Raw genomic sequence first — 14303 nt, 5'->3', positions numbered from 1 at the left:
GCCAGGATATCAGGCTGGGGTGTAGGGTTCCCCAGCCCAGCAGCATCCCAGGGACAGGAACAGTGCAGTGGGACTGAGCAGAGCATCCCTCTCCCCTAGCCAGGACAGGATCTGTTGTATCCAGCCTGGCAGAGAGGTATGGCAGCCCTGCAGCCATCCCCACTGCCCAGGCCCCTCTGTGCTAACCTTCAACACTAATCCCAGGCCTGGCTGGAAGCTGCTCCTAGGAGGGCTCAGAGGCTTTTGCACCCTAAATCATCCCCAGGTACAGCTGGCAGCTCTTGAAGGGGAAAGCACAACCCCCTCAGCCAGTGGTACCCCATCCCAGGAGGGTTACAGGGGGCTGAGTGACTATCTCCACCAGGACGGTGCAGGGCAGCTGGGGATGCACGTGGAGCAGATATCCCGCCTTCAGAAGTGCTGCATTAGGGCTGTGCTCTCCTCTCCAGCCCAGCACCCTCCCTCCTGCCCCATCACCTCCCTTGCACCCTCTGTGAGCCCCCAGGCCTGCTGCAGCCCTGTGGTGTGCACCCAAGTAACATCCAGTCCTGGGGACCAGGGGAACCGAAACCCGTGGTGCTGCATTGCACCGGGCACACAGGGCTGCCTATGCCCCTGCTGCACCGCAGCACCGGGAGGACAGCCTGCCTGCAACGCTGACCAGCAGGCATTGGGTTAAAGCAGTTGCAGGTAGCCTGTGCCCATGCCGCTGGGTCCAGGGAAGACCCTGCGGGTGGGCAGGGGAGACCTTCACTTCTCCACGGATGCAGCCCCATCTCCGTAGTCCTTGAGGTTGTCTCGAAGAAAGGCAGTTCGGCCCGGGGGGCCAGAGGAGATGCAGGGAAAGCTTTTATTGGTGTCTCCCAGCCAACGTCAGCCCGGTTAAAAAAATGCTTCATGTCTCAGAGAGCTGTTTAACATAGCTCAGGCAGCAATTGGTACAGGGACAGCAAACCAGGCTGCATCTGCTCAGCCCCAGTCACAAGCTCCCTGCTTCCTCAGTGTGCGCGCGTGTGTGTGTGTGTGTGCGCGCACTAGACACAGGCATCCACTCCCAGCATCTTGCTGTCTCCTGCATCCTCCGGCAGCAAGTGCAGGGCTCTGGCTCCCCGGGTACCAGCCTCGCCGCTCCATCCCCCGGCGGGGATTTGCATGCAGGGCGCGGGATGCAGTGAGCACCCTCGAGTGGAGAGGGGGTCGTGGCCAGAGGCAGCGGCAATGGACACCGTGTGGACTGCTTTCTAGGGCTCGTGCTCCCCAGACAGACCCTGACCCTGGTAAGTGCCTTTTTTGCTGCCGTTGGCTCTTTGCCCAGTGCATGGCATGGGCTGGCCGCATGTCACAGCACCCATGGGTGGGTACCCCTGCTGCTCCCAGGGTCCTGGTGCCAGGCTCCTGGGATGGGGTGCCTGGGAGTGGGGATGTGAAAGGGGTGGGAGGGTCCTGCCCAGGCATTGGGGTCCTCATGTGGGTGCTGGGGAGAGGGGCTGGGGAGGGAGATGAGGAAGAGAAGTGGGGAGCTGAGCAGGAGCCGTGTCTGCTGCAGGGGAAGGGACTCTGCTGTCACGGCATTTTCATCCCCCTCTGGGAGATGGAAACATGCGACACACCTATAAAATCTGCCATGGCGTGGCAGGATGGGCAGCCTGATCCAGCAGGGAGAGCAGCCACCAGCTCGGTGTCCCCAGGAGGGGGACACAGCACAGCTGGGTCTCCAGCCACTCCCCAGACCTCCCCACCAGGCTCCTGCAGCCCTGCAGAGTGTGGGGAGGGTACAATCAACCACGGACCCCCCTGCCCTTTGACAACGAGGTCACCTCGCAGCAGCAGCCCCAGCAGTGCCACAGTCCCAGCATGTGCCACCTGCCAGGGAGAGGGGACACAGCGGTGCTGCCAGACCCCTCCAAGCATCCCCAGCCTGCTCAAGGAGGTGGGATGCGGAGTCCCCAAGCAGAGCCTGCTCCCTGCACTGCCTGGCCCCCCTCGCCCCAGGCAGGCAGCGGCTGGCAGGGTGTGCAGGGCTGTGCCAGAGCCACAGCAGCTCCTCCCAGCCCTGCTTGGTGCCCTTCAGACCGAGCCCTGGGACCAGGCTGCCATGGGGCCCCGGGTCCCCAGGGTGTCATCCCCATTGGTACCCCATCCCTCTGTCCCCAGGTCCCTAATGCTGCTCCCAGGAAGGCACAGCACTGGGGGGTAAAAACACCCGGAGCCTGGAGAGGGCAGGGAGGAGGCCTGGCCCGCAGGGACCCCATGGGGACAAGGCGCATTTTTCCCCCCCGGCCAGGGTGCCTGGGAGGGGGTCCTGCTCCTGGTGCACCCCTGCTGCGTCCCCTTGAGGGTGGGTGGAGGGAGCGCCATGGACCCTGCTCATGGCATGCACCAGCCCAAGAACCTGCTGGCCCTTGGTTCGCTGGCAGGGCTTTGCATCGAGGATGCAACGTGGGGCAGGCAAGGATGGCTGCGGGGGGGGGCAGGCAAGGAGCCAACAGCCAACCCTATGGGCCCTATGGCTCTGCACCCTCAGCTCCCCATGCCACTGCCAGGCACTGCAACAGACCACTCTGCACCCATGGCCCCCGAAACACACTCATCCCACACCCCCATCCACCACAGACACCACCACACACCCACACCAACATCCCTGCACCCAAAGCCACCACCCACGCCGTACCCACAGCCTGCACACCCCCCACCGGGCTGTAACACCCACCCTGTTCTGCTAGCCATGCCGTAGAACATCCACCCTGTAACAAATCCACCCCTAACGCATCCACCCCGTAACACATCCACCCCTAATGCAGCCATCCCGCGCTGCTCCCCACCGCAGCCATCCTGCGCTCCCAGCCACCACAACGCCCTCGCTGTGCTGCGATACACCCACCCACGCATCACCCACCACCCCGCACCCACCGCCACCCTCACAGCTGAACCCGGTACTCTGTAACCCCAGCACGAGCCACAGGTGCTCCCCGCTCCCGCTGCCATGGGGGAGAGGAGATTTTGGAGCCATGCAGGGACTGATGGCTCTGTTTGCTTCAGGATGCTCTGCCCTGCTTCATTCTCCCAGGGTGCCTCCGTGCTGGCCACCAGCTCCATCCCACCAGTGCTCCCATCTCCCCCCCCCCCCAAGACAGGCTGATCCCCATGACAGCCTTGCCTCAGTTTCCCCATGCAGAGAGCTGTGTGGGGCTGGGAAAGATGAGTCCATGGGGGCTAGAGGGATTAAGTGCTTTCTGGCTCGGTGTTTTGCTGCAGGGATGAAGCAGCAAGGAGCAAATCCCCACCAGAACAGCACGGGGAATGGATGCTGCCCAGGGAACGGGGCAGGAGTGTAGGGTGTTGGTGCAAGGGAAGGGAAGGGGGTGGGAAGGTGATCACTACCCACGGTGACAGCCCCCAGTGCCGGCAGGGCTCGCTGGAGCCAGGCGTTTGCAGGCAGCTCCAGCCCATGCCCAGATTTAGCTCCTCCGTGGGGGCGACCTAAAAATAGCCCCCGTATTGGCACCCGGCAGCAAGGTCGAGGCCTTGGTGCCTCGGGCCAAGGTGAGCCGGGTGGTGGCACCGGGTCCCGACCACCAGGCACCTTGAGGGGTGGCCACAAATAGCAGCAGAGACACCTTCCCCCGGGGACATGTGGGGATGCAGGGGCTGCTTGGTTAGCTGGGCTGCTATGGGGTGAGGATGCCTCGGTCCCCCCTCGCCACGTCCAGGGGTCCCCGGGGAGAGGGGGGACCCCCCAAGCCTGGCAGAACCCTGAGCCAGGCCAGGCTCTGTGTGGGGGTGATACCCCACCCTGCACAGCCAACGGGTCAGGCAGGGCATGGGGGAAAGGAGGTCCTGGAGAGTGTGGAGCAGGTTTGGGGTATCTGGGGAGCATTGGGGCCTGTGGAAAGGCAGTGGGGTCTGGACACAGAGCTTGGGGTGAAGCCATTCAGCCCCTGGATGAGCAGGCAGGGTCCGGCTGTGCAGCACTAGCAAGGACAGGGAGGCCAGAGGGGCTGAGAACAGACACAAGCCATGACAGGAGTGACACCCTCCAGACTCCAGGCACGCAGCAGCTGGTGGCACTGACTGTGGCAGGAGACACCCGGGGTGGCCTTGGGAGAGGACAGGGAACTGGGATATGGGCTGGGATCCTCTGGCAGTGGCGTGAGGCAGTGGGGCAACCACGCCATGAACACACAAGGGAACATCATTTTGGGGCGATATAGCAAGTCCGTACACCAGCCGCCCTGCTGATGCCTGGGCTGCCCTGCCGTGCCACAGGGTGGCTGGGGATGGGCCACCCAGAGCCCCACAGTGCTGCAGGGAGATGCTGCCAGCACGCTGGGGATCAGAAGCACCAGTGCGGCTACTGGGGGACTGGTGTGCCAAGTCTTCTTTCTTTATTTTTCAGGGGAAAACCCCCCAGGCCCCCTTTTTCCAGCGCTTATTGTACTCGGGGTTCATACGTCTGCTTGGCGTTCCCTTTTTTCCATGTGTGCGGTTAGTTAAACCAAACTATTTCTACTTGTGTACCCGAGCAAAATCATCTCGTTCGCCTCTATGTTTGGAGGGAATTGTTCCCGGATTTGCCTCTTCTTACCAATGATTCGCATCTGTACTATGTGAAAGTGTAATCATGCACTTTCGAGGCTTGCGTCGCCTTCTTTAGAAGAGACGCAATAAAGTTTCGACGACCGGATGCATCTAGGTGGGGAGATTTGATTCTGCGGATACATTCCTGCCTGGGGAAAAACCTCCTTCGCGCAGGCTGGTGAGGGCTGGTGGGCAACATATAAACATTACATGGGTGTGAGTGGAGAATATTTGAGCACAATAGTCAATCGGAGGCGACCTATGCTCTTCACCCTGCCCCCCCCCCCCCCCACCTACCCAAGCCCTGGGCAGGATGAGGCCAGGATCTCGCCAACGCTCGGTGATGCAGGGACCTGCAAAGGCAGCCGTTGGAGAGGGGATCTCCCCGCGGTGCCCCTGGCTCGCTGGCTTGCAGGCAGAGCTGCAATGCTGCCCAGCAGCAGAGCTGATCCTGCCCATGGCCGATGGGGTCCTGAGCTGCCCGGGCAGGGGGTGGCAGCACGGCGAGGAGGCAGAGACACCCAGATGTCTTCTTTCCTGCTGGCACAGCTGCAGGGATGCTGTTGTTGTGGCTCAGGCACGTGCCTCCAGCTCTTCCCCGCTCCCACCTTTGCAAAGCCCCAGGAGCTGCAGTATGCCGGGCGCCAGCCCTAAGCCAGGCATGGGGGCCGATGGGAGCAAATACCCCCACCCACGCGTGTGCACGCTGCTGGGACCCCCCCCCCCCCATGTGGGGACTTGGGGCCCCCCCCCGGTGGGACGGGGCCCACATGTGTTGCACACCCAGCTCCTCGCGTGGGAATCTGCACACAGATGGTCCCGTGGTGGTGGGGGGAGGCTGCGAAATCACATGCATGTGCGTGTGGCGCTGTTTGGGTTTGCACGCCCGCCCGCGCGTGCGCGTGAACAGAGCCCACGCGGCTGGGGGTCACGGGGCAAAAGCGTGGGGCCGAGCATCTCGCGGGTGTGGGAATGAGCAAAGGGCCACGGGCTGCCGCCTGCCAGCACGCTCTGCTCGGCACCGCTGATGTGGGGCAGCTGTAATCACCCTGCCCAGGCTCCCTGCCACAGCAGTGCCCGCAGCGCCGTGTCCTGCCACAGCCACGAGATCCCGGCATCTGCGATCGTGCTGCTAATTATCCCGCTACCTGAGGACTTCCCTGCTGAGGCTGGCGGGGCGGGAGATGGCTGCTCTGACGTCCCACACTTGCACAGGCAGCGAGTGCTGCCTCCTGGTCCCCGGACACCCGCTGGGAGTGCCTCTTGGCTGCAGCGTCTTCCATAACGCAACCCTGGCGGGGCACGGGGGCAGTGCCAGGACACAAGAGGGGTGATGCTGCGCCCCACACCGCTGGAAACCAGATCCTGCTTCTCCCCAGCTTCAGCTCACCCCCATTGAGATGGAGCCTGACCTGCTATTGCTGCTGCCATTGCCCTCCCCGTTCTACCCCAAGATGATCTTCCCTCGGTCCTGCAGCCAAAATTCCTTCCTGGGACCCATGTGCCTCAGACCCATGCACCGCTCCCCTTCGCTCCTGCACCCTCACAGCCCTCCCATGGCTGACCCAGCTTCTCCACATGGCTCCTTGCAGGACGCAGGATGCCCAGCAGTCAGGGCAGCAGCACACACACGTACACGCAAGCATGTGAGCCCAAGAGAGACTGGGGGGTGAAGAGAAATGTAGGGAAGGTGAAAGACCCAGTGCCAGCTCTGCTACGCCCTAGCCCTGGGCAGAGCTGCAGGGAAGGACCCCTCTCACCCTTGGTTGGCCAAAGAGGCTTTCTCCAAGGCAGAAAGGAGATGCATGCAAGGGGCAGGGTTACAGCTGGTCCCAGTCCCTCTGGGATTTACTGGTCTGGTGTGGGAAGGGCCTGGATGTGTTTCTTGTTAAGCTGGAGTCTACAGAGCAAGGATGGGAGAGGCAGGGCACCCACAAACCAGCTCCCTGCCTGCTGTCCTGCTCCCCCCAACACTCAGACCCTCCATGGCCAGATCTCCACATGGCTTCGGGTCCATCTTGCCATGGCCACCATGGATGACCCCAGCACCAGCTTGCCATGGAGCCCCCACTTCTCCCTGCCCTGAACTGATTCCCGCACAGCTGGGGGAAAAACCACCGGGACACCTTTTTTCAGCCAGGGACACGGTGCAGGGGTGGGGAGCAGCACTGCACCCCGAGGCCTTAGCACTGAGTACCTTCCTTCCCACCGCAGAGCCATGGGTGTGCTGATGTCCAGGCGGCAGACGGTGGAGAAGGTGCAGAAGGTCAGCTTGGCCGTGTCAGCCTTTAAGGACGGGCTGCGGGAGCAGCCATCGACACGGCGGCGGGCAGAGGTGGGGGGCACACGCCGGGGGACGCTGGAGCAGGAGGTGCAGGAGGGAGAGGAGGAAGCATCAGCAGGACCTTCCCAGCCGGAGGAGAGCAGCGCCAGCAAGGCGGCCTGGGAACGGCTGCGGGACGGCCGGGGCGTGGAGCCGGAGGAGTTTGACCGGGCCAACAGGTTCACGCCACCCGCCTTCATCCGGCCCAAGCGGGAGCTGCACGATGATGAGCCCCCGGACATCAGCCTGGAGCAGCGGGAGCAGGCGAGCAGATGGAGCATGGGGACAGGGAGGGAGGGAGGGAAGGGGATGGGGCTGGGGCTGGAGATGTGCAGGGGAGACCCGAGGGATGTGCAAGTGTTCCCAGTGCCTGCCGGGCAGTGACAGCCTCCCCGGGCACAAGCGCCTTGAAGGCAGCTCAGTGGGGCAGGGGCTTGCGGGCCGGGCTGAGCAGCTGGAGGTGCCATGCAGGGAGGAGGATGCAACTGGTCAGATGTGCCCTGGAGGGATCCTGGGGTGTCTTGGAGAGGAGAGGTCCCTGCTGGGCACAGACAGCTCCAGCTTTGGGAAGAGAGAAGGACCATCTCATCTACACATTCGTCAGCCTACAGCCAGCCAGCCTACAACGCAACCCATCCACCCACATCTGTGACCCTTACAGCCTAGCCCATCTACAACCCAACAGCTTATCCACCCATGCCCGCAATCCTACAGCTCACCCGTCCACACCCATGACCCTACCCATCCATACACCCACCCCAACAAGCCTGCACCCCAGCCCACCTACAGCCTTACCGCTTATCCGTCTACACCTACAACCAGCCAACCCACACATCAGCACTTCCACTCACCCATACTACAACCCTAAAGACCAGCCAACCTACAACGCCACAGCCCGGCTTTCCACACAACCCAGAGAACCTACGACCCCACAGCCCCACCGAGCCTTCAGCCAGACCCATCCACCCTCCATTCAACCCCACAAACCCATCCACCCTCCTCTAAACCCACCAGCTGTGCCCCCTATGACCCTACCACCCACCTATTCCCTATGCCAGCCCCACGCAATCCCACTTTCCCATCCCCTCTGCCCCCCAACCTCCATCCCCACCTGCAAAGAACCACCCTGACCCCCACCTTGAGAAGCCAGCCCCTTGCCCACGCTCCCCCTCTGAGCAGCTGCCCGTCTCTCCCCAGGTCCTCAATGACGAGATGTGCGAGATCTGCGAGGTGTGGACAGCCGAGAGCCTCTTCCCCTGCCGCGTCTGCAGCCGGGTGTACCACGATGGCTGCCTGCGCCGCATGGGCTACCTGCAGAACGACAGCGCCGTGGAGGTGACGGAGACGGCGCACACCGAGACGGGCTGGAGCTGCTACTACTGCGTGAGTACCCGGGGCGGGGGGACACACCAGGCTTCTGCCAGGTGGTGGCTGCTCCCCAGCACGGACATGAGCAGGGTCCAACATTGCAGCCTGGTCTGGGGCGATGGGGGACCCGCTGCTCCCCAGCTCCTGCCACCCACCCTGGCCTGATGGGGAGCCACTGGATGGGAGGGGACAGAGGCCCTTAACCACCTCCCCACCCCAGCAGCCTTGGCGGGGGACGTGACACCAGCGGTCATGCCGCTGGGCACATGAAGAGCCATCGTAGAGCTGAAATGGCACCCAAAGCCCAGGGGCGTAAAGCCACCCCACTGCGGCACCCCTGGGTGACACACCGCACCGTCCCTCTCTGCGCGCCCACACCCACGCGCCTTCAAGGGATCCCGGTGACACGGCACGGGCGGGTGCTCGCACCATCCCGTGCCTTTGCCCTACGGCTCCTCTCTGCCCCACAACCCAGGACAACCTGAATCTCCTGCTGACGGAGGAAGAGATGTACAGCCTGATGGAGACCCTGCGGCACTGCAAGATCATTCCAGGTGCGGACCCTTCCCATGGCGGGTCGCGGACGGCTGTGGGAGGCAGCTGGGGGTGGGGGGGGGTGGCTGCCCCCTCCCCGGGCACCGCACAGCCAATCTGTCCCCCGCAGAGACCTGCCTGACCCTGGACGACTTCCTGCACTACAAACACCTGGTGCACAAGCAGCAGTTCGAGCGGCCCATGGCCGAGGCGCAGGAGGAGCAGGCAGCCCTGCAGTTCTCCGCCCTGGACCCCGACAAGAAGGGGCACATCGAGTGGCACGACTTCCTCTCCCACGAGTCCATCCAGCTGCTGCAGAAACTACGGCCACAGGTACAGCTCCAGCACCCAGGGCTGTCTCCCGCAGCCAGCACCCACGGCCACGGCACCCAGGGCCAACTCCCACAGCCAGCACCCACGGCCACGGCACCTGGGGCTGTCTTCCACGGCCAGCACCCATGGCTGCAGCACCTGCGGCCACCTCCCTCAGCCACGGCACCTGAGGCTAGCTCCCACGGCCACAGTGCACGTGGACAGCCACCGCAGCCATCACCCATATCCATGCCCCCCAAGTCCAGCTCCCACGGCTGGCACCCATGGCCATGGCACCCAGGACCAGCTCCCACAGCCAGCACCCGTGGCCACGCCACCCAAGTCCAGCTCCCACGGCCAACACCCACAGCCACGGCACCCAGGGCTTTCTCCCACGGCCAGCACCCACAGCTGTGACACCCAGAGCGGGAGACCCCCACGGCGTTGGGCATGGGACCAGGGGTGTTTCCCGTGGGGCAAGCACTCCCCCTTCCCCTCTCCGCCCCCCCCCAGAACGCCCTGCTGCGGCTGCTGACGGCCAAGGAGCGGGAGCGGGCGCGGGCGGCCTTCCTGGCCCTGGACCAGGACAGCGACGGCTTCATCGGGGAGGGCGAGAGCCGCCGCGCCCGGCACGCCTGGTTCCGCAAGCACCAGAAGGAGACGCCGTCCTGCAACGTCAGGTATGGGGACGCCCACCCCGGGGTGGGGGCGACGGCCCTGCCGGGGACTCTCGCCACGGTCCCAGCACCCGCCGAAGGGTCTCGGCGTACATACGGGTGCCCCCCCCCCCTTCCCGCCACCTCCCCCTCCGTGGCCCCGCGCACCCTCTTCCCCCCGGCTGCCGCCATTTGGGGCGCAAGGAGGTGGGACGAAGCCCACCCTCCTCCCCCCCCCCACTCCCAGTATCAGCCACGTAGGGCCCATGTCGGAGAGCAGCCCCGCCAGCAGCGGCAGCGGCAAGAGCCAGGAGAAGACCCCGGCGGCTGCAGAGCAGGAGGAGGCCAGGTGAGCTGGGGGTGGTTTGGCGGGGGGGAGGACACACACACACACACCCCCCGCCGCCATTTTGGAGGTAGGCATGGGGGGGAGCAGCAGTGTGGGGACGTCCGCTGAGCCCGCCTTTGCCCGCAGGCCCGTCGACTGGCCCAGCTTCCTGCGGGAGAACGTCGCCTACATCCTGGCCGCCCGCCCCAACAGCGCTGCCCTCCACCTGCAGCCCCCCGCCTAGCCCCAGCAGCGCCGCCATCTTGGGCGGCGAGGCCTCTCCCGCCACGGAGACCTGCCCCGCCCTCCCCTGTGGGCGGAGCCGGCCGCCGATTGGCTGGCGGGCGAGCGGCCGCTCTGCCCTCTCCCCCTGCCTCCGCTTCGGATTGGCTGCGAAGAGGACGGGCGCCCAGCTCCCACAACGGGCTGAGGGAGCGGGTGCGGCTCTGGCGGCTCTGATTGGTGGGGGGGAGGTGGGGCGGGGCAGGGAGTGGCCCCACCGCCCCCACGCCCCACAGGGGTCCGCTGTGGGGGGGGGGGGGGTCCGGTGCCCAGGGATGCCGTGGGGCGCAGGGAGCAGGCAGCCTGCGGCCCCCGCCATCCCCGGCCCCACCGCACCCCCTCACCCGCCAGCGCCGGGAGCAACCGGGGACCTGACCCCGGAGACCCGCCGACCGAGCAGGGTCTGCACACCCCACACACACCCCCCCCCCCCAACCAGGAGAAGTGGGGCTCGCTCTGGTCCTGGAGCTGGGTCCGGGTATTTGTGGGGCGAGAGCGGAGGCCAGGGCAGCCGTGCACCCCCAGCCTCCTGCAGCACCGTGGGGCAGCGGGGCAGCAGCACCCCGGGCGTCTGCGGCAAGCTGACTCCTCGGAGGCAGGCCGCGGCTGACCCCCGCTTGGCCTCTTTCACATCCCTGCCCGGCTCCAACCGGGGCTGGAGCCCAGGACGTCCGTCCTTGCACCCACAGCTCGTGACCGTGTCTGGGAGAGTGTTTCTCAGCACGGCTTGACCCTGCCCTGCTGGGGATCAACCGTTTAATGCCAACAGCGATGGTGTGGGAAGGAACAGAAAGGAACAGAAAGGAACATCGGGAACAGAAAGCACCCGGGGGGTGGGAGGGCAAGGTCTGATGCACAGGAGCGCTCCCCTGCATCCCTCGTCCCCTCCTGTCCCCCTGGTCCCACGGGATGCTCTCCCCGGGCTCAGCGTTCCGGTCCCCACACCAGCCCCATTCACTCCTGCTCCCTCCCCAGCATGGCGAGCGGGCATCCCCACCTCACTGGGGGCATTAGTGCTCCGGCGAGGAGGAGGAGGAGACAGACCTCAGAGCCCCCCAGGGTGTCAGCTGCAGGGATGAGGCAGTCTCTGGGCAGGGTTGATGCCCAGCGGCCCTAAGACGGACGGATGCGCTCAGCCCACAGGTGAAGGAGCCCGGACCCCCGTAAACCTCGCCCCACACACACCAGGAGTCAGGATGCCCAGCTCCCACAGCAGCCCCAGCAGCTGCCCCTGACCCTCCGACCCTTTCCCCGCGGTGCCCTCAGTCTCTCCCTGCCTGGCGTGCCCTGGCTCAGCCGGGGTGCCCCAGGGTGTGCACAGACCAGGGATGCATCTGTGAAAGCCTGGTCACTCCCTCACCTCCACCCCCTGATGCGATGGGGGCACCGTCCCTCTCAGCCCCCCCCCCTTCCCCAGTCAGTGCACAGGTCCCCTTTCCCGGGACTCTTCCCGCTGCAAGACAGGGAGGCATGCCAGTGCCATGACATCTTTCTCTACCGTCCTGGCGTGCCAGGCCAATGGGGATATTTTGGATGCCAGGTCAAGATGGGGCCAGAGCCATGGCCATGGCGAGGAGGCGGCCGTGGGTGCATGGGTTGCAGCACCCGCTCTGTACTGAGAAGCATCCATTAAACAGCTGTGTCCAACTAGCCTCCGGCTGGCGTGCTTACGGGACTTCTGGCTTCTCCTCAGGGATTTCTGGGGACCCCACAGCTGCCTGTTGTGTTTATCACCCTGACCCGGCCCTCGGGTCCCTGTCTCATCAGGCCTCGTGTCCCCAGAGTGTCCCACAGCAGCGACAGGGGGAAGCCTGGGGTTGCACCCAGGACCCTGCAAACTTGGGGTGCCCCACATCTCACCAGGAGAGCACACAGTGGGGAGAGTGCCTGGCTGGCCCCACAACCACACCATCCACTGGGATGAGGGTGCTCCTTGCCTGTAGAGGCACTGGAGGCTGCGAACAGAGCACTAGGCACCGGGGACAGCTGGATGCTGGGAACAGGCTGTTTGCAGCGGTGCTGGGAAACTCAAAATAACCCTGCAGAGATACCAGGGGTCCCCCAGAAGAGGTGTTTGGAGGGTGGTCCCCATGGCTGGAGGCTCCTCCAGTGCTAGCCACATCCATGGAGCTCCCAGGGAAAGCTGCGGCTGCTGCTGGTAGCACGTGGTCTGTGGGAACCAGACTGCTGGCAAAGGGGGCTCGCCTGCCTGGGGGGGCTTTCCTTGCACAGCGCCTATGCTGCAGCTAGGAGGGGAACAGAACTTGAGAAGTGGATCCAGGGGAGAACGAGGAGGGGGACGCTGTCCTGGCAAAATCCATAGAGCCTGTGGGGACACAGAGCTTGTTGCTAAGATCTGGACTTGGATATTTCAGCCCATTCCCATGGCTGTAGTGGGCTGCCATTGCATCCAGACTACAGCGGTGGTGTCCAGCTGGCCCACAGAGAAAATCCAGTGAGCATTTCAGGCCCTGGAAGCTGGATTAGATGTAAAAACTCCTGGGAGAGACACCCATTGCCTTGAGGAAGAGGACGGGCACTCAGAGAAAGGAGGAGCTGGCGGTGGTTTGTGTGCCTGAAGCTGGGATGCCACAGGTGTGTGATGCCATGTGCTCTGCCCCACGGAGGGAAGCCCAAGGGAAGCCCTGGTGTTAATTGCCACATTATTGCTCTGTCTGCTGGAGCTGAAGAGCAAGTTGGGGCAGAGCACAGGTCCTGGGGACCCTGGGGGTGAAGCACCCTCAGCCAGCACCGCAAACCCACACCCTGAGCACCCCACAGGATCCAAGCTGGGAAGGCAGAACCTCCCCAGACCTTGATCCAGCCCCACTCTGCATCCAGCCCTTCCCCAGGGGATAAAGCACGGGCGGCTTTCCCAGCCAGCCCCAGCCTACCCTGCCACCCCCTGCAGCAGCCTGGCACCCCTGCCCAGGCACGCAGCCGGCTGGTGTCCCTGGGGAGCTGGCTAACAAGGGCCGCAGGTGGCCAGGCTGGCCCACGTCCCGCAGGGCTGTGCTGTCACCGCTGCAGCGCCAGCTGCCCAGCACGCATGCTCTGCCGCAGCTGCAGGTCCCCAGCAAGCTCCTGCCGTGGGGCAGAGCGTGCCCCAGCCAGCTGTGTCTCTGCATGGGCGGCCTCGAGGTGCGGGAGGACGTGGTGGGGGAATGGGCAAGGTGGTGCCGTGGCATCTCTTAGCTGTCACCTGCTCCTCTGAGACTGGTGACCTCAGAGACCCTGGCCCCAGAAAGCCTCCGTGGTCTGCAAACTGCTCTCCCAAATGCCGGTGCAAACCTTCCCCCACATGTTGGTGCAAACCTCCTCGCGACCTGAATGCTGGTGCAAATCTCTCCCCAAATCATCTCATGCAATCATCTCACTCAACACTGGTGCAAACCACTCCCTGAATCCTCCACGAATGCTGATGCAAACCTACTCCTGACCGCTGGTGCAAACTTCTGATCAAGTGCTGGTGCAAACTTTTCCCTGAACAATGGTGCAAACCTCCCCACCGAAAGTCCCAGAGGCCCCAAACAAAAGGATCGGCATGCTCATGTGGGATTTAAGGCTGGGGCAGGAACCGGCTGTCCAGCCCGCTCCACCCCAGACCCCACAAGAAAGGAAATCCCACAGTGGGTAAATTCATGCTGTAGTGACACTGTCTGTGTAGCCCACACATCTGTTGTCCCAGGTCCATCACCCACCACCGGGTGCCACGCAGTGGGTGCTGTGCTCCCCGTGGGGCTACTCCCCAGTGGGGGTTCCCAGCCCTAGGTCTCCAGCCCAGCATCACCCAGTCTGGTGCCAGGGGCAGCGTCATGGGGTCCTGGGGGGGCAGCTCCGGCTCACGCACTATGTTTTGCAGCAGCCAGCGGTCAGACCGTCGGCCACCCTTCACCCAGGTGGTCTTGCCATCTGCAAGGGG

General features: G+C 64.3%; 1 protein-coding gene across 1 annotated transcript; it reads left to right on the top strand.

Moving 5' to 3' along the window:
- Nucleotides 1–917: 917 nt before the first annotated feature.
- PHF24 (PHD finger protein 24) lies at nucleotides 918–12031 on the top strand. The gene is made up of 8 exons (XM_030005644.1): nucleotides 918–1277; nucleotides 6793–7165; nucleotides 8099–8284; nucleotides 8745–8823; nucleotides 8934–9136; nucleotides 9629–9795; nucleotides 10019–10120; nucleotides 10247–12031. The coding sequence occupies exons 2-8, from the start codon at nucleotides 6797–6799 to the stop codon at nucleotides 10341–10343; spliced, it is 1203 nt and encodes a 400-aa protein (XP_029861504.1). The 5' UTR covers nucleotides 918–1277; nucleotides 6793–6796; the 3' UTR covers nucleotides 10344–12031.
- Nucleotides 12032–14303: the final 2272 nt, after the last annotated feature.

Source organism: Aquila chrysaetos, chromosome Z, assembly GCF_900496995.4.
Source record: "Aquila chrysaetos chrysaetos chromosome Z, bAquChr1.4, whole genome shotgun sequence".
Classification (NCBI taxonomy): Eukaryota; Metazoa; Chordata; class Aves; order Accipitriformes; family Accipitridae; genus Aquila; species Aquila chrysaetos.
Note: the sequence above shows the minus strand (reverse complement) of the source record. Positions and strands in the feature narration are given on the sequence as shown.

Excerpts from the sequence above, each read along its gene's own strand:
- PHF24 (XM_030005644.1), top strand. The coding sequence starts at position 6,797 with ATGGGTGTGCTGATGTCCAGGCGGCAGACGGTGGAGAAGGTGCAGAAG. Across the intron at positions 8,285-8,744 it reads GCTGGAGCTGCTACTACTGC|GACAACCTGAATCTCCTGCT; the intron begins GTGAGTACCCGG and ends CCCACAACCCAG. Across the intron at positions 9,137-9,628 it reads TGCAGAAACTACGGCCACAG|AACGCCCTGCTGCGGCTGCT; the intron begins GTACAGCTCCAG and ends GCCCCCCCCCAG.